This window comes from Exophiala spinifera (genome assembly GCF_000836115.1).
Source record: "Exophiala spinifera strain CBS 89968 unplaced genomic scaffold supercont1.4, whole genome shotgun sequence".
Lineage (NCBI taxonomy): Eukaryota > Fungi > Ascomycota > Eurotiomycetes > Chaetothyriales > Herpotrichiellaceae > Exophiala > Exophiala spinifera.
Window position 1 is genome coordinate 25580 of NW_015622516.1, and position 16703 is coordinate 42282.

The 16703-nt window shown below is 51.0% G+C and overlaps 7 protein-coding genes across 7 annotated transcripts; 4 read left to right on the forward strand and 3 right to left on the reverse strand.

Moving 5' to 3' along the window:
• Window positions 1–581: 581 nt before the first annotated feature.
• PV08_05188 (uncharacterized protein) lies at window positions 582–812 on the forward strand (the record flags this gene model as incomplete). Its single annotated transcript, XM_016379532.1, has 1 exon — window positions 582–812. The coding sequence occupies one exon, from the start codon at window positions 582–584 to the stop codon at window positions 810–812; it is 231 nt and encodes a 76-aa protein (XP_016235359.1).
• A 778-nt stretch (window positions 813–1590) lies between these two features.
• PV08_05189 (uncharacterized protein) lies at window positions 1591–2415 on the forward strand (the record flags this gene model as incomplete). Its single annotated transcript, XM_016379533.1, has 1 exon — window positions 1591–2415. One exon carries the CDS (start codon window positions 1591–1593, stop codon window positions 2413–2415), a length of 825 nt encoding a protein of 274 aa, XP_016235360.1.
• A 1996-nt stretch (window positions 2416–4411) lies between these two features.
• On the reverse strand, window positions 4412–6230 carry PV08_05190 (uncharacterized protein; the record flags this gene model as incomplete). The annotated part of the gene is made up of 4 exons (XM_016379534.1): window positions 4412–4513; window positions 4582–5307; window positions 5364–5881; window positions 5954–6230. The coding sequence occupies 4 exons, from the start codon at window positions 6228–6230 to the stop codon at window positions 4412–4414; spliced, it is 1623 nt and encodes a 540-aa protein (XP_016235361.1).
• Window positions 6231–6865: 635 nt separating this feature from the next.
• PV08_05191 (uncharacterized protein) lies at window positions 6866–8299 on the forward strand (the record flags this gene model as incomplete). The annotated part of the gene is made up of 1 exon (XM_016379535.1): window positions 6866–8299. One exon carries the CDS (start codon window positions 6866–6868, stop codon window positions 8297–8299), a length of 1434 nt encoding a protein of 477 aa, XP_016235362.1.
• Window positions 8300–8613: 314 nt separating this feature from the next.
• On the reverse strand, window positions 8614–10245 carry PV08_05192 (uncharacterized protein; the record flags this gene model as incomplete). The annotated part of the gene is made up of 3 exons (XM_016379536.1): window positions 8614–9592; window positions 9644–9810; window positions 9868–10245. 3 exons carry the CDS (start codon window positions 10243–10245, stop codon window positions 8614–8616), a joined length of 1524 nt encoding a protein of 507 aa, XP_016235363.1.
• A 570-nt stretch (window positions 10246–10815) lies between these two features.
• PV08_05193 (uncharacterized protein) lies at window positions 10816–12322 on the reverse strand (the record flags this gene model as incomplete). Its single annotated transcript, XM_016379537.1, has 3 exons — window positions 10816–11749; window positions 11804–12118; window positions 12168–12322. The coding sequence occupies 3 exons, from the start codon at window positions 12320–12322 to the stop codon at window positions 10816–10818; spliced, it is 1404 nt and encodes a 467-aa protein (XP_016235364.1).
• Window positions 12323–13327: 1005 nt separating this feature from the next.
• PV08_05194 (uncharacterized protein) lies at window positions 13328–15936 on the forward strand (the record flags this gene model as incomplete). Its single annotated transcript, XM_016379538.1, has 5 exons — window positions 13328–13811; window positions 13867–14449; window positions 14503–15147; window positions 15216–15580; window positions 15671–15936. The coding sequence occupies 5 exons, from the start codon at window positions 13328–13330 to the stop codon at window positions 15934–15936; spliced, it is 2343 nt and encodes a 780-aa protein (XP_016235365.1).
• Window positions 15937–16703: the final 767 nt, after the last annotated feature.

Here is a 16703-nt window from a genome sequence, read left to right on the forward strand (position 1 = left end):
CAAGCTAACTCTGGAAAGTCAATCTACAAATGGGGTCAATTGACGCCGATATCAATATTCTACATTCCGCGGCCGTGGTCACAACAGCACCAGTTAAATGAGGAGTTCGACAACCCGACTTTGAGGGGACGAGGGAGGCCGTCACTAGGTACGCAGTGTTACACCATCGTCGACCATCTGCCGCACAGACAGACTATCACTGCACCAACCTTGAAGTGGAATGTGCCGAAGTGAAGGCAGAACAGGACATTATCCGATGTGCAGGATGCGTCCATCTTAGATCATTCTTCTTCTTCTTCATCCCTTGTGCTGTCATGCACCGCGGTCTGTACAACGATGCTCTTACCATTCATCATTCTGTTTGGGGCGGTCGTGGGCTATGTGATGCCTGACGGGCAGACTGGAACACTCCCATCCCTTGTTTGGAAGTGGTGGAACGCATAACACTGTGAAGTCTACGAGGACAAGGTGCTTGCAGTTGCGCATGCCTCGTGGACCACGGGCTTCGAGATGCTTGGTACACATATGTCAACATTGATGGTTGTTGGTCGCTTTAGACAGGACGGGTGGACAGGCCTATCATGCCCAATCTGGCACGATTCCCCGATGGCATCAAGGGTCTTGCCGACAAGATTCAAGACATGGATTTAAAGCTGGGCATCTACAGTACTGCGGGGAATGCAACGTGTGCAGGATATTCTCCTAGCCTGGGCTTCGAAGACGTTGACGCCACCGATTTGCGGCTTGGGGTGTTGATTGTCTCAAGTACACCAACTGCAATGTGTCCAGAAATTGGACCGGTCAAGATCTAGGTTGTCTTCAAACGTATTCCATAGAAGTGGCAGTCCACGATACCGCAGCTATCCTGGTTGGAAGCACCTGCTGAGATCTCCCACATGATTGAGACTACACCTTTCCACTACAAGCATTCTTTGATTGGACGGGCTCCCTCACGCCATTGTGATACATCGTGCTATATCCTGAGATGCCTGTGTTGTTCAGGTAAAATAGTATTAGTCTCCTTCGTTATTATTTCAGGCGTTCGATATGTTGACCACTGCAGTGTGCGCCGGAGGTAAGTGCATCCGATCCGTGCATCGGGTGACTAGGATCCGGTTCTTTTGCGAAGGTATGCTAATAGCCGCCCTAAACTACTTATTGGTTCGGCCGACGTGTGCGCTGGAAGGTCAAGTGCCCGACGTGCTGCAGAGGACGGGGTACCGTTTGTGATATGAGCACTCAGGCCGCTGCGGCTCCAATGTCTCATGGCTACGTATATCGTCTCTGGCCCGTTCATGATGATAAGCTACTTCTCAATCTTCAGTTGAGCTGCGCCCAGCGTCGCAGCAGTCTAACGGCTACTCTTAACCAGGCTGGTGAGTTCAGCTGGAGCCTACCTCGTGAACGAAACCTAAGCCAGAGTCGCAAGTTCTACTTATCTTCTTCCTTAACGAATCAGTCTACTCTGTCTACAATCTTATTATGAGAGCAAATTCTCGCACTCTCGACATCGCCGTCGCTGCTGCCTTCGAAATTGGAATCGAACCTTCATTCATCTCCCTCTACAGCCTCATGACATGTTACTTCACAATGCGTCTTTTGGAAGCATTGACGAATGGAGAGTTTCGGTTAACCGAGACGTTTCCCGATAACGAGATCTCTCTATATGCAATCCTCTCACATCGATGGGAAAGCGATGATCAGGAAGTCACTTATGAGGACATGATCAAAGGTCAGGGTCGAGACAAGGCCGGATATGACAAGATCAAGTTCTGCGGAGAACAGGCGACCCGAGACGGCTTACAATACTTCTGGGTGGATAGTTGTTGCATCGACAAATCGAACGGCGGTGAATATCAGAAAGCTATCCGGTCCATTTTTCACTGGTACCGCCGAGCGAGTCGATGCTATGTCTACTTGTCGGATGTTTTTGTATCTCCCTATGACAGCAACGATATACAGCGGTGGGAATCGGACTTCCGGAACAGCAAATGGTTCACTCGGGGCTGGACACTACAAGAACTGTTAGCCCCAAGATCAGTCGAATTTTTCTCTCGGAATGGTGTACGCCTTGGTGATAAAGGTTCGCTTCAGCAACAGATTCAGCAGAAAACAGGAATTGATATACAAGCACTCCAAGGAGCACGCTTAACTCAGTTTAGTATCGAGGAACGATTCGCATGGATGGAGCGCTGGAAGACGACACTTGAAGAAGATAAAGCGTACTCGCTCCTCGGCATTTTCGACGTCTCCATATCTATCCATTATGGTGAAGGCATGGCGAATGCGTTCAGGAGGCTTGAAGATGAGATCAATAAGCAGACAAGGTGCATCCAAGACTTACTCTCTTCCATCTGGCCTCGACTCCCTTTACGAGCGAATGATGGAGCAAATATACGAATCGGAAGATTCTGAACTCTGCAAGTAGATCCTTGCCACTGTCGCGATTGTATACGAACCCATCCGTCTGACTGAATTGAAGTCTGTTGTCGAGATACTTACGGACACGTCTGAGGATATAGAGTCATTGCAGGAGATCATTGGCCTTTGTGGTTCATTCCTAAATATTCGAAACGAAACAATCTACTTTGTGCTTCAGTCAGCAAAAGACCATATACTCTTAAATGCGTCTGTTGAAATCTTTCCCACTGGAAAGAAAGACATTCATCATATGATATTCTCGAGATCACTCAAAGTCATGTCTAAGACGCTACATCGAGATATGTACAGTTTAGGTGCTCCGGGATACCCTATTGAGCGTGTCAAACGGCCAGACCCTGGCCCGTTATCGGCGTCACACTATTCATGCATCTATTGAATTGATCATCTCTCCGAATGTGAAGCTCACAGTCTGATAGATCACCAAATCGAGGTGCAGAAGTTCGTGAGAGAGAAATTCCTACTATTGGCTCTAAGCTCTTAGCTTATTGAAAGCTATGTCGAAAGGAGTTCTTGCAATGACGATACTCGAGAAGCTTATTCAGGTAGACTTTCACTAGAGTGATCGTAAATATATAATTCCTGCTAACAAGAATCTAGGATAGAGCAGATGCACCGGCACTACTCGAGCTGATCCACGATGCTCGTCGATTCATTATGTACCATAAGCAGGGAATCGAGAGTAGTCCTCTTCAGGCATATACCTCCGGACTCATGTTTAGTCCAACTCACAGCCTCATAAGGCGTCATTCTGAAAAGGAAGAGCCAAAATGGATCTCTCTATAAAACCAAGTACCGCAGATGTATAGAGCGCCTGTCTCCAGACGCTCGAGGGCCACCGCGACTATGTCGCCTTCGTGATCTTCTCGCCTGACTCAACCCGACTCGCGTCGGCGTCGGATGACGGCACAGTGAAAGTCTGGGACGTCCATAGCGGCGCCTGCTTGCAGACACTTAAGGGTCATGATAGTCCAGTTATATCGGTGGCCTTCTCACCCGACTCGACCCGGCTCGCATCGGCGTCGTGGGATCGCACAACGAAGATTTGGGACGCCGGCAACGGCACCTGCCTGCAGACGCTTAGTACTGACAGGCTACTCTACAAAATATCGTTTGACATCACAGGCTCGTGTCTTTACACTGAGGGTGTCAGGACCTTCACTGTGAATAGCCCTGCGAAGAGATAGTTGATGCAATGTAGTCTATTGAACAGTCCTATGTAACAACGACTCATCGCTTGAAGAGCGAGGAAGTCGTCTCCGCCTAATTCGGGAGGGGACCTCTTCTTGTACCCTCCCGGCGCCTTGGAAGTATACCCTCGGCTATGCTGGGGGTACGCTTCCTTATCGTCGTTCTTGCTCACGCGCGGCGCTCAAGATAAGGCTGTTCTAGCCAATCAGAGCGTCTCGTGACAGAGGGTGGCGTCATCGTTCTGGATACATCATCGGCTTTTCGGATAACGGCGGACCAAACGAAACATCCAAGCTCGAGATACAAAAGTGTAGGCTTGAGTACAAACAAAGAGTGGATTACATACAATTCAGAGAATATCATACGGCTACCGTCCGAGTATCGGCCATCGTGTTCATCTATTTCGGGGAGCATGATCAGCATCGGTACAGCTACCGGAATGGTGGGGATATTTAACCTCGAGTGCCCCGGCTTTGAAGTTAGACGTGCGCGTATGAAGTGTCTGTTTAGCTAACTTATCACTATTTTATGAAAAAGTCCGAGGTGGTGTACACTAAGGAGATATGCACTCACCTGCTGCTTAGAGCGAAGCTTCTTGGACATTTGAAGAATGGACACCGTCGCATAGAGTCTAATATTACTCAAAAATTCTATTTGGAAACACAATATATAGGTAGTCCTAGCATTATCTGAGAACCCTCCCCTCTCTAGACACAGACACGCTCCTTCGCAATTCAGCTTGCAGGAAGATCTATAACACTAAGATCATTTCAGCCCGTGATCATCGATTCGCGAGCTCCTTCTCACCAGCGATGATTGTTGCCTGAGTTTCAGCATCGACATGTTGAACCTTGGCGGCTTCCAGGAGTTCCATATTGATGATCTGATCCAAATCGGATTAGTGCTACTTCTCACGGCCGAACAACAAGAAATGGATTTCATCGAACTTACCGGTCCCACGAACGTCTTTCTCTTCCCAGAGAACCACATGATAATAATAATAAGGGCACAGCCGGCGACAACAACAGAAACGTAGTTCATGTCCTCGACCTCAGCTGGTAAGAAGGTTGGCAGACAGAATAGTACCGTGTACAAGCAGACCCAGCACACGCAGAAGATGTTGCAGAATGGGCCGAAGATCTTGCCCAGATTGAACTGTCTCGTATGTGGAAGCACATTATCCCGACCCCGGAAGAAAACAATGCCTTGAGGAATTGCGTATGTGACATTGAGCGAGAGGATCGACATCGAAATGAAACTGTTGAATGCGGTGGTGGATCCAACGTAGATGGCACCGTAACAGGCAACGAATATGCTCGAAACAATCGTGGCATTGACGGGCATCTTGAGGGTGGGGTGGATCTTCGCAAAGATAGGTGAGTATGGAAGACCGTTGTCACGAGCAAACGCCCAGGTCAGACGGCCCGTGGCAGCGACGACGCTGACGACCGAACCAAAGTAGATGACCAGGAGCCACACGGCAAGGAAGGTGGCACCCGAGCGGTTGTTCAACGCTTGTTGATACACTTCGAGAATGGGGAAGGTAGAAGAAGCGACCGCGTCGAGATCGTTGGTCGAGAAGAGGAATGCCAAAGTCCATGGGATGACACTGACGGCTGATATGCCCAGACTGAGCATCATTGTTCTAGGGACACCTTTGCCCGGGTTTGGGATTTCCTGGTCCTTGTCAGCTTGAAGCCCGATACTTCAACAGACGCCCAATTTGAACATACTTCCGCGATATGGGATGCACCGTCCGTGGCAATGTACGCGTACATGCACGTCCCAACTGCCAAAATAAACGAAACACCGTCACTCCACCCGGTCACGTTAGTAACCTCGGTAAAAACGACCTTGGCAGGCTGTTTGGTATCACTGGCCGAAAGGACGGTGATGAAGAAAACAATACAGCCAGAGACGCTGATGAGAAAGAATCCGATCTCCGTCTTCGGCAGCTGTCGGGGGAACAACACGACAACAGCAGTTGCGAGAGCCTGATACAAGATGTACATCAGGTATATCTGCCACTGCGTTGCGACATAGTTCTCATGCCAGAATCCTGCGATTGCGGCAGTAATTTGGGCACAAACGATGGTGGCGCTAGCCGTGAAGAGACAATAGGCGATGACAGAGAGCCAGCCCATGATGAAAGCAATGCCAGCTCTGGTTTTCTCAGATGAGACCATGAATGCGAAATGGTATTGTCCTCCGGTAGAGGGAAACGCAGAACTCAGCTCTGCCAGTCCGGCAGCTGTACGGCGGTTGTGTCAGCACTTATCCCGGAATACTTTTGGCAGGTTGTGCTGCGTGCAGGGGAGCTTACTGATGATGGAGCAGGCAATCGACGCCACGATCAGCCCCCAGAACACATATGGCCCACCCCCTGCCAGCAAGGGGTATGGGAAGGTTGCCGAGTACCCAATCCATGCGCTCGTCAGAAGAAAGGCGATGGCCAGAGTTGAAAGCGTAGAGAACTGTCTGGGGAGCTCTCCCTTGTGACCCTGGGCCCGGAGTTCGAGCTCATCGGCGGAAAAGCTAGCATCTTGCGAGTCCGCTGGCTGCGCCGAGTGCTCCTTGACAGATACTGGTGAGTCGATCATCTTGGCTGGAATCGACGCAAAAAGATGGACCTATTGTATCGAAAAAGAAGGAAGAACAAGAAGAGAAAAGGTGAGACGGTTCGCTTGGCGTGGCTGCTCGGTTTCCATGCCATCTATATGTCCCTTGCCTACAGCGAGGTCTGTTTGCCGGTTTTGTATACGGTGGGTACTGCGCATGTACTAGTGTGGCCAATTAGGATAGGCCGATTGATGAAGCCGTAAGCTTCGGGATATATTGTTATCCGCCGTCGCCGGGCAGATATCAGGGCCGGGCTTATCTGGAGCTCACCATCGCTGATAAACCTTCTTGTCTACCCGTTCCATGGGCGTGGTGCGCGGAGCTGGCTGTAGCACGTGCGTTATCATTGGCGGCCGTGTCTACAATGCCAGCGTTCGTATCCACGGCGGATGCATATCGTGCATTCGAGATTCGATTATCCGCCGACGACTAATCTCTCCACGGTCGGAAAGGATACCCGGATAGACAATGGGGTAGGCAATGCACAGCGAACTTTGCACCAACAATACAATCGGAGTGCATGCTTCTGGAGGGATATAGGAGGGGAGGTTCTGCCCACCTCGGCGAACTTTTGTGTTCTCGTTACGAGAGAACATTGGCTTGAGAAAAGGGCGTCATGATTTCATTCTTTGTCCTGCTCCCCGTAGTGGGTGCCCTGGCACTCATTGCATCCATTTTCTACAAGTCACTAGCCCTGAAGGACGTTCCAGGCCCGTTCATCACAAGATTCACAAAGATCCCTCTTCTCTACCAGACAATCACTCTGAACAGGACTCGCTACATCCATGATCTGCATCAGAAATATGGTCCTCTGGTGCGATTGGCTCCCGACGAGATCTCACTCAACCATCCACCGTCCGTCGGTCCCGTCTACAACTACGAGAAGACGCACTTCTATAATGCGTTCGAGGCATACGGGGCGAAGAACATGTTCAGTACGCCAGACCGTGCAAATCACAGCTTTAGGAGAAAGCATCTTGGCGGCGAATATACCAAGGCGTACATGATTCGACCCGAGAATTTGACCGTCATCTACGACCGGGTCAGGCAGATGATCAACAACATCTCTGAGAACAGCACTATCGACGTGTTCTATCTGTTCAACTACTTGGCACAAGACGTCATCTCCGGGTTCTTCTTCGGCAACCAGAACGGAAGCCAGCTGCTCCAGGGCAAGGACACCGAAGTGTTCGACGCGTGGCACATGCGAAGACACACCTTCCACTGGTTTGCCGAGCTCCCCAACGTCACGAAGCTGCTGTACTCGTCGGGCATTGCGTACTTGATCCCAAGCTGGAAGGATGCCGAGACAGGGGAGCGTATCATCAACAACATGACCAACAAATGGATGGACAAGTGTGATCCGGAAAAGGCGCATCTCCTGACGAAACTGTTCAAGACGGGAATGTCGCGCGAGCAGATCTCCGCCGAAGTCATGGACCACATGGGCGCCGGGCACGAGACGACAGGCACAACACTCACGTTCATGATTGACCACCTCTGCAAAAACCCCGATCAGCAGCGAAAACTGCAGGAAGAACTCAAGACCGTCGACCTCGACGACTTCGCCGCCGTTGACAAGCTGCCGTATCTGCACGGTGTCGTCCTGGAGACTCTGCGCCTGTACTCGTCCATCCCGGCCTCGGAGCCGCGCGTCGTTCCCGATGGCGGCGTCACGCTCCTGGATAAATTCATCCCTGCATCCACCGTCATCTCCGCGCAACCGTACAGTATGCACCGACAGGAAGAGTATTTTGAACGGTGTCTGGAATTCATCCCTGAGCGCTGGGTCGAGCCGACGGCGAAAGCGAAGACGGCTTGGATGGCCTTCGGCAAAGGCACAAGAGGCTGTATCGGCCAGAACATCGCCATGGTCACAATCAAGGTCGCCGTCAGCCATTTGTACAAGACATTTGAGTCGAGGAAGCCGGCCGTGCTGCCTGAGAGGGAGAACATGGACTTCAAGGATTATTACATGATCACCCCCGTGGCGGACACCTGTTCGGTCGTCTTCAAGAAGGTGGATGGCGGCGAGAAGATCTTTGAGTGATAGTTCTAGAAATTTTATAAACGTCTTTTGGTCAGATCATCGGTGGTTGTTGGATACTCGGGGACATTGTTGTGGACTAGTAGGTACTACAATACCAAGGCCATGAGATTATGTGATACGGCCTTACCATCGCTGCTTTGTAGGCTTGTGCTATATGGAGTTCATAGTTAAGAATACATGAATAGAACTACTCAATAACAGTGAATGTCACAGCCTCGAAACTCCATTCGTGGAAGAAATCTTTTTGAAATTTTGTTCTACATTCTATTTGGTGGGGATTATTTAGCCATATCTCATAAGCCAGATCGATTATATCACCGCGGCACGAATTCCAGCGGACAACTCAGCGCATGCGGCACTCCACTGGTCAACTGATCGTCCATGCTCATACTCTCCTCGGTCACCCCCGGGGTTGCCCGCGTCGTGTAGTGCATGTACACTGCGGCGACGATCAGCTTCATCTCGACCATGGCGAGATTGTGGCCCAAGCACATGCGCCCGCCGGAGCTGAAGGGCCAGAAGTGGTTGCGCATTGCCGACAGATGCGCAGTGTCCTCCGTCAGCCATCTCGTAGGGTCGAAGAGGTCGGGGTTCGGGAAAACTTCTTCAACTCGGTGCAGACTGTATGACTGGCATCCCACAGTTGTGCCGGCGGGGACGGCATGGCCAGCAATCACGGCTCCTGTGGGAGGCACAACGCGGAACAGCGTCATGGGCACCGGCGGCCGCCAGCGCATCGCCTCGTGGATCACGGCGTCGAGGTAAGGTAGCTTGTCGAGCACGGCGATCGGCGCCGTCCGCGTCACAGGATCAAAGGCCTCCTTGATGGTCGAAAGCTCATTGAACAGCGTGTCTTGGACGTGCGTGTACTCGGGCGTCGAGATTCGCCACATCAGGATGCACATGGCGTCGCCGGTGGTGTCGACGCCAGCAACCAAGTGATCCATGCACTCGGCGGCGATAGCGGGCTCGTTGTTAGGGATCTCTCGGAAGAGTTTAGCACAAGTTGAGACCATGTCCTTGGTGGCTTGGTCGCGACGAAAGGCCGAGACGCTGCTTTCGCCGTAGTCGTTCAGTCGGTTGCCGCGGACATGGAACGCCGTGTTTTGACCACTGAGCTTGCGCATGATAGACGTCAGCTGCGTCTTGAACGACATCAGCCAGCCGAAGTAGTGTAGCATGTATAGACGTGTGCGATGCTTGACACCGGAGAGATCATACACGATCCCTCGGTGTTCTGGGCTCGACAAGGTCTGTGTGCCATAGATGCCATAGAGATGATTGGTGATAGCGCTAAGAAGAGGTCAGGAAATCAGCTCACAAAAGGGAGGAAGCTGCGCATACTCGAGTGCATAGTAGTGTAGCCAAGTGTAAACATCGAGCACGGGCCCTTGGACTGTTACTTGCTTCATAAAAGCCGCGGCATGCTCACGGACTTTATTAGCAACGGAGGGCTGCATCACGTAGCTCTTGGTGTATCGATCAGCAACCAGTCTCTTTTTGGCCGAGTGCTAGAATGAAAAGCGTGAGTACATCGGTAACGTTGATGGGGATAGGGGAGAACGTACGCTTGGTTTGTCTAGACTGGTAAACGTGTTCCGCGTATTGTAGTACACGAATAGGTCGTAAAACGAGCTCTTTGAGAAAGTTGACTTGATGCCATAGATCTCCTTCAAGCCTTCGTAGTTGTTGAACGAGACTTCATCGGGCGACAGTCGCACCACCGGCCCATAGCGAGAATGGAGTTTGTCGACTAGAACTGTTCTATCACCCTTGAACTCATGATACATCATCCATAGCTGAGTCACTGCTGTGATTTTCGGGCCAGGAAATTTTGACAATGGAGCAAAGAAGAGTCGGTATAATACAACGGCTGCAAGAGATATGGCTGCAGAGAGCAGTGCAAGCACGACCGGCCGCGTGCCCAAGAAGATTGTTGTTGCCATTGCTGTTCTCAACGAGGTGTAGGTACCGTTCGAGCAAACTCAAGCTTCGAACAAGTGCTAATTCTCAGGCACCATATAAACGATCGTTCGTTTGAACATAGCGGCCGGTAGAGTCCATGCATTACTCTCGCCGACGCTGATGCGCTCATGCGGTGGGGTGTTGTTGTCGGGCGTTATCAGCTTGGCCGAAGTCAAGATCTTGGATCCTTATCAACGGCGAACTTGAACGGCATCTAGTTAGTGGTCCAGCCCGGTCGATATCCGTAGACTCCACTGTCGACACTATCGCATGCACGTCCCCATAGGGCCAAGGCCTGGAATATCCTTGTTACATCTTGCGACAGCTTGGTTACAGAGTAGAGCAGGCCAGAGAGTTAGCCGTCCTGAGCCATGCGTGGTGGAGACATTCTTGTTATTGATCATTGTCGATCGGCCTGGGTTCCCAGACCTTTCGGACTTTATTAGACATTTATGAGATGTGGCCTAGCTTCTAAGACATCTTTGTAGCTCACCAAACCGTGCTGTATCAAACCCCCAAAGTGTTTCGTTCCAATTGTTGAAGACGGGCTTTCAAGCAAGCATTCCCCTCTCAAGTCGCAGCCTATCGTACCTCAACACCGCCCCAAGCAAAACCTGCGCGCCAAGTGCACAGTCTTCAGGACTGCAGTATTCCGTTGGTGTGTGTGACAGTCCTTCCCTCGTTGGTGTAAAGATCATACCAGTCGGACATCTTCGACTTGTATGGAAACTGTCGTGCCCAGCGCCGCTGACCATATGTTTCCATAATTTCCCGTCGTCGGCACTCTTGGGTAGATCCGCAACCGTCTCCTCCGCGGCTTGTTCAATCATGGTAATGCAATCTTGGTGAAACTTCACTGCTGGGTTTGCGGCCAACTGCTTCCATTCCAGCGAGACTCCTCTCTCACTGTCCTCTGCGGCGATCGAGCTGAAGGTTTTCCGGCATTCATTTTCAATCTCAGCAAGTACACCGTCCGAAGGATGCCGCATATCAATAGTGAAGCGGACAGTGTGCGCCATGGTGTTGATACTTCCCGGGTCTGTCTCGACAAGGCCAGTTGTAATTAGCCCGGAATGCGCTTTTGCGATCTTGTTCGACTCGACAATCATCTTCGCAGCAGCCAGGACGGAGTCCTTTCTCGCCGCCATTGGCGTTGTGCCTGCGTGGCTGTCTCTGCCACGGACGACTACCTCGAACCACTTGTAAGCTTGCCCACCGGTGACGACTCCGATCCTGCGTCTCTCGTCCTCCAGGATAGGACCTTGTTCGATATGAAGCTCAAAATGAGCGGCAATTGGTTGGGCTTCGTAAGATGCAGGGGTGCTGCCCAAGAAGCCAATGCGCTCCAGTTCCTCCTTCATGGTGTATCTGTGGCCATCCGGGCTTGGTGTGGCCTCCTGGCACGTCCATGCAGTTTCCAATGGAACTGCACCAGACCATACGCCTGAAGAGACTGTAATGATTGGGAAGCGGGCGCCTTCCTCACTGAACGGTCACAACGTTAGCGTGAGCACTCAAATCTGAACGGCTGGGGCGTACTTGGTCCAATTGACAACTCCAATACTTCCTTCACTCTGGTAGTCATTTTCATGGAGGGTGCGCAACACCTCCAGGCCAGACAGCACACCAAGTATCCCATCGTACCGCCCACCCGTGGGTTGGGTATCCAAGTGCGAACCCATCATGACAGGAGGCGCTGTTGAGTTCTTCCCAGGTCGGACAGCGAAGATATTGCCCATTTGGTCGACTGTGGTTTTGCAACCCAGAGATTTTGCTTCTTGCACGAACCACTGTCGAACGGCTTTGTCAGCGTCATTGAGAGCTAGACGAGCCATCCCCGTCTCTGTCTGGTGTCTAGGCAACTTCAGCATGCTGTTATTGATCGCGATATACTTGCACTCACGTTCCATAAGGGTGTGCCTTTCCAAATTCACATGACTCGTGGAGCGAAGACATGAGCCTGCGGCCATTGATTTTCAGACTAGACACATCTTGAGCCGGAGCACTGGTTGATTTCGTGCCTTGAAGGACCTCCTTGCGCTCGTTGATAAGCTGCATTGCAATGAATCGTTTTGTTGGTCGTGGAGCGAGAAACGTAGGTGCAATGGTTTTTACAGCAAGGCTATGCCTGGCAAATAGATTCCAAATTGACATATCTCAACGGCAGTCTTTGTGCATCACGAAACTTGCTCGACCGCTGGAAACGATCAGAGCCGGCAGTGAGCCTAGACCCGATTGCCATTTGAGCGTGGACTCAACGGGTATCAGTCCAGCCGCGGGAGCATAATCATCGGCCACAGTTGCTGCGGGGAGGTTGTAGAGAGGTCGCCGGCATAACGGGTGTCATCAACGGTGACGTGACGAGAAGTTACACTTGGCCGTCGGCGGATGGTACGAGCTCCATACATTCGGCAAAGGTGTCGGTAAGAGTTCGTACCGAGCCTCCACGGATGGCGAGATCCAACCTCGACTGTCGAGTTGAGGTGCATAAAGGCTGCTTTTGGATGCTCTGCACTGCTCCGTCGAATTCCAAAGTCATCAATCATATTGTGCTCATTCACTCCCAAGTCTTCAGGCGATTTACGAGTGATGCCGTCGTGAAACATCCGCCGCGAAAATAAGCCTTCTGAACCCGGTTTTCATATAGTGACAGCTCCTGCTGAAATGAGGCGCTGAACCTGGTACAATGAGTGCAGCCACCGAGAAGTGACGGGAGTGCTGATATAGTTGCACTGTACTATAGTTCTCGCTAACACAAAACACATGAGCGCGTGCCATATTGTGAGGAGGCCCTCCAAGGCCAAAATTGCTTGCCGCTTGATTCGTACAGTAAAGAGGGACTGACATAAAGCAGCGACCTCGGGATCAGAAGGATTTCGAACGTCTGACGAGCTAGATCCGTCCAATCAAGCAGCTAAATTTACTTTGCAATTTCGTCATTACATTGCATGTCTGAGGAGGCAGTCGATCAAGTCCGTGCTGGTCAAATTTTGATTAGGACGAACCGTCGATTCAACAATAACGATATCAGCCTCATCCTCCGGCTGAGCATGTCCTTTCGGCATGCTTCCAAACAGGTCAGATCCTGTCTATGGGTCTCAGGCCCGCAAATATCGGTCTAAACGACAACGACCTTGTGACCTTTGTAGACAGCGCAAAACCCAGTGCAAGATCCCGGAATCTGGTGGAGCGTGTGAACTTTGCGAGAAACTCTCGCGCAGCTGTACATTTGTCTTGCAGCCTTTGAGAAAGGAACGATGGCCTCCAGAGTCCAAGCCAATTTCAGCGTTGCATCAACCATCTCGTCCTCCAGAGACGCAATCAACAGAGCAGCATCGTGGCGAGCAATCTGACTTTGACTCCCGCGATGGCGACCCAATGACCATCGACGTCGGCGCTTTCGAGAACGCGGACTTGGAGTTTGACATTGATGTCGATTCGCACACATTGCCGCCGGTATCTGACCAGTTCTCGTTTTTGCGTCAGGGCGCGCCTGAGTCACAAGGAGGTGGTGCTATTGACTGGTCGTACCTTACCTTTCCCATCTGTAAGGACATTGCCTGGATTTCTGGTGTTCATGAGTCACTGATCCTGTCATACAGCTCCTTTAGGTAACGACTTTGATTTCCCAACTCGAATGTCGGCAGCCAGTGATGGTTCACCTCAGACATTTCGATTGGAACAGATCTCGCCGCGTCCGAATCAGCGGCACGAGCAAAATGAAAATGTTGCAAATGGCATCGGCTCGAGTGATCAAGATGACTTGCCCGAGAATCTGCCACCGGACAAACAAGAAGCTCCAAGGAATGGAGAATGGTCAACCGACTTCTCTCTTGACGAACGCCCTGGCTACTCTTCACAGCTTGTCGGCTTATCAAGTGAGACTGATCCGTTCCTTTTACGGCATTATCAGTACGATTCGCGGGACACGTTTCGGATGTTCGCACTTGATTTCCGTAAAGTTACGGACGACATCAACATGCCAGGGCCACTTGCCTCAACTCAACCCTCGCAGGTTCCTGCAAGTGACATACCGGTCCAATTCGTCATGACCGATGAGAAGATCTGCCAAGAAGATGTCAAATTAGTCGACACGGACTTTGCAGGTTTCAATACTGAAGCTGAGGATCACGCCTTGTTGTATAAGATCGTTCCCATTGACTTGGGCTCAAGACTCCTAAAACTGTAAGTTATCGAGCGAATCATTGAACAGGAAAACCCACAGCTGAATTGTACAGCTTCTTCAAATTCATTCAACCTTCATATCCGGTTCTCTCTTCCCACGATCATAACGGCGAGTATCGAAATTGCAATTGTTCAACTGGATTGAGGGCAGCGGTCTACGCGTTAGCGGCGCCGTACTACTTCCTTGACGACTATCTCTCCGTGGATAGAGGTTATCAACAGCCGTCTACAGAAGAGCTCTGGGGTATCGCCCATCGTGGATTGCAACGAGATTCCCGAAAGTCTCATCTAGGGCTCGTACAGCTTGGCCTATTGTTTTTGCATCGACCTCCGCAAAATTACGCCGTCGCCGATATACCAAGTTCGTGGGCCCTGGCGTGTTCTGTACTTGCCGCCGCAGAAACCCTTGGACTGAATCTGGACCCGTCAGACTGGAAGCTTCCTTCCCACGAAGTCAGGCTGCGGAAGAGGCTGTGGTGGCTTGTTCACGTTGAGCACACCTGGCGAGCTCTAGTCTTAGGACGACCATCTCATATTAACGCCTCAAATTGGGACGTCTCTGAATTGACCGCTGATGATTTTGACCTTGATGACATTGCGGATCCGGAAGCTCGCAGCTGTGTTGAAGCACAGAGTCCGTATTTTATGGCTCTTTGCAGCTTGAGCACAATTGCGAGCCAGATTCTTGACGCTCTCTAGTCAGTACCTCCCAGAGTCTCGTCTTACTGTCCGCCAGACAATAACGTACTAATCCACATGCGAACAGTTCTATCAAGTCGATCCGTCAGGCTACCACACTGGAAGCTCTTCTAGTCCGTGCACATCCATTGAGGATGATGATCCAACAATGGCGACAGAAACTACCTCCGGATGTGTTGAAGCCTACCAAAGAGCTCATGGAGGATGATGGCCTCGACAACTGCGGTCCACTTCGTCTGACATATTTGACGCTGGAATTACTGGTCTTCAGAGCACTCCTTCGTCCATTGGCTTATCAGCCGGGGACAGGTGAGCAGGAAATGTCAGAACCTCGCTCCACCATCTTCCAAAACAGTCAATCATGTGCCAAACTTGTTCTGGAGTTAGTGGCAGCTCTCAAGGCGAACCACTTTGTCAATTTCTGGCCTTCGTGTAAGTGGTTCCTCTCATCGTTCTCTTCTACGAAGCGAGGCCTTGCCCACTTGGCGTCGCAAATTATGCTGACTCTTCTCGTACCTAAAGATACACGGTATCAACTGTCTTACATGACTAATTTTGCCCTCCTCCTCTTTGTGCAGTCGCCGTCAACAGCTATAGCCAAAGAGAACAAGAATCTCCTGGAAAAATGGCGCAGCACCATCCGGATGCAGTCACGAGCCTGGCCTGTGCTCAAACTGGCAGTAATGAGACTCGACGCTGTGCTTTGGAAAGGTTTGGATAACATCGTGAGTTGGGCTGGAAAAGACAGTCCAGCGGAGATACTGCTGAGGGAATCATCCAACGGCTAAAAATTGCTATTCATTCAACTATGGCCTAACAGAGACAGGGGGGTTCAGCACCCAGCGGCATGGGCTCGTTATCCCAACCAAAAACGGCACCACTGTATCGATCAGCTCGGACATTCAACAAGGCGCACGTGCGGCGCAGCCTAGTGAGACTGATAACTTTGGTATTGTTTTGCATCTCGACATTCATATGTCTCTGTTCTCGAACAACCATCCTTTCACATTTTGTTGTGCAGGCTTAAAGGGGGAGCAGCTGTTTAGATAGCAAAGACTGGGCTGCGTGATTGGGCAGGACTATTCTTGCGCGTTGTCAAACGAGTCTGGACACCGATGGCTCTTTCCACAAAAGATCGTCCTTTCGGCCAGGCCCTTCAATCGTGCCAGTATCCAAGCATTTGACCTTGCCAAAGCTGGACTATTCTGCAGCGATACGGTGGTGGGAGGAAAGGATGGCGTTTTTGAAGCGCTTGCCGTTTGTTCAGGCCCTAGTGCCCCTTCCAGAGATTTGATCAATCGCTTTGAATTCGGCCCGGGCATCATGGATGTTCACTTCAAACCTGTTGCGGGTGCAACTTTACTCAAACTCCACTGGTTGCGGCGCTGAGGCTGCAGCGTAAGAAGATCACTGTCACCAACATCACAAGCCGTCAACTACCCAGCTGTAACAATGGCGGGACTCCGGTGAATATTCAGCAGAGTAGGATGAGCATCCAATATGGCGTGTCTTCTGCACTAATTTACGCTCGGCTTAGCAAAGAAGTCTTCCCCAA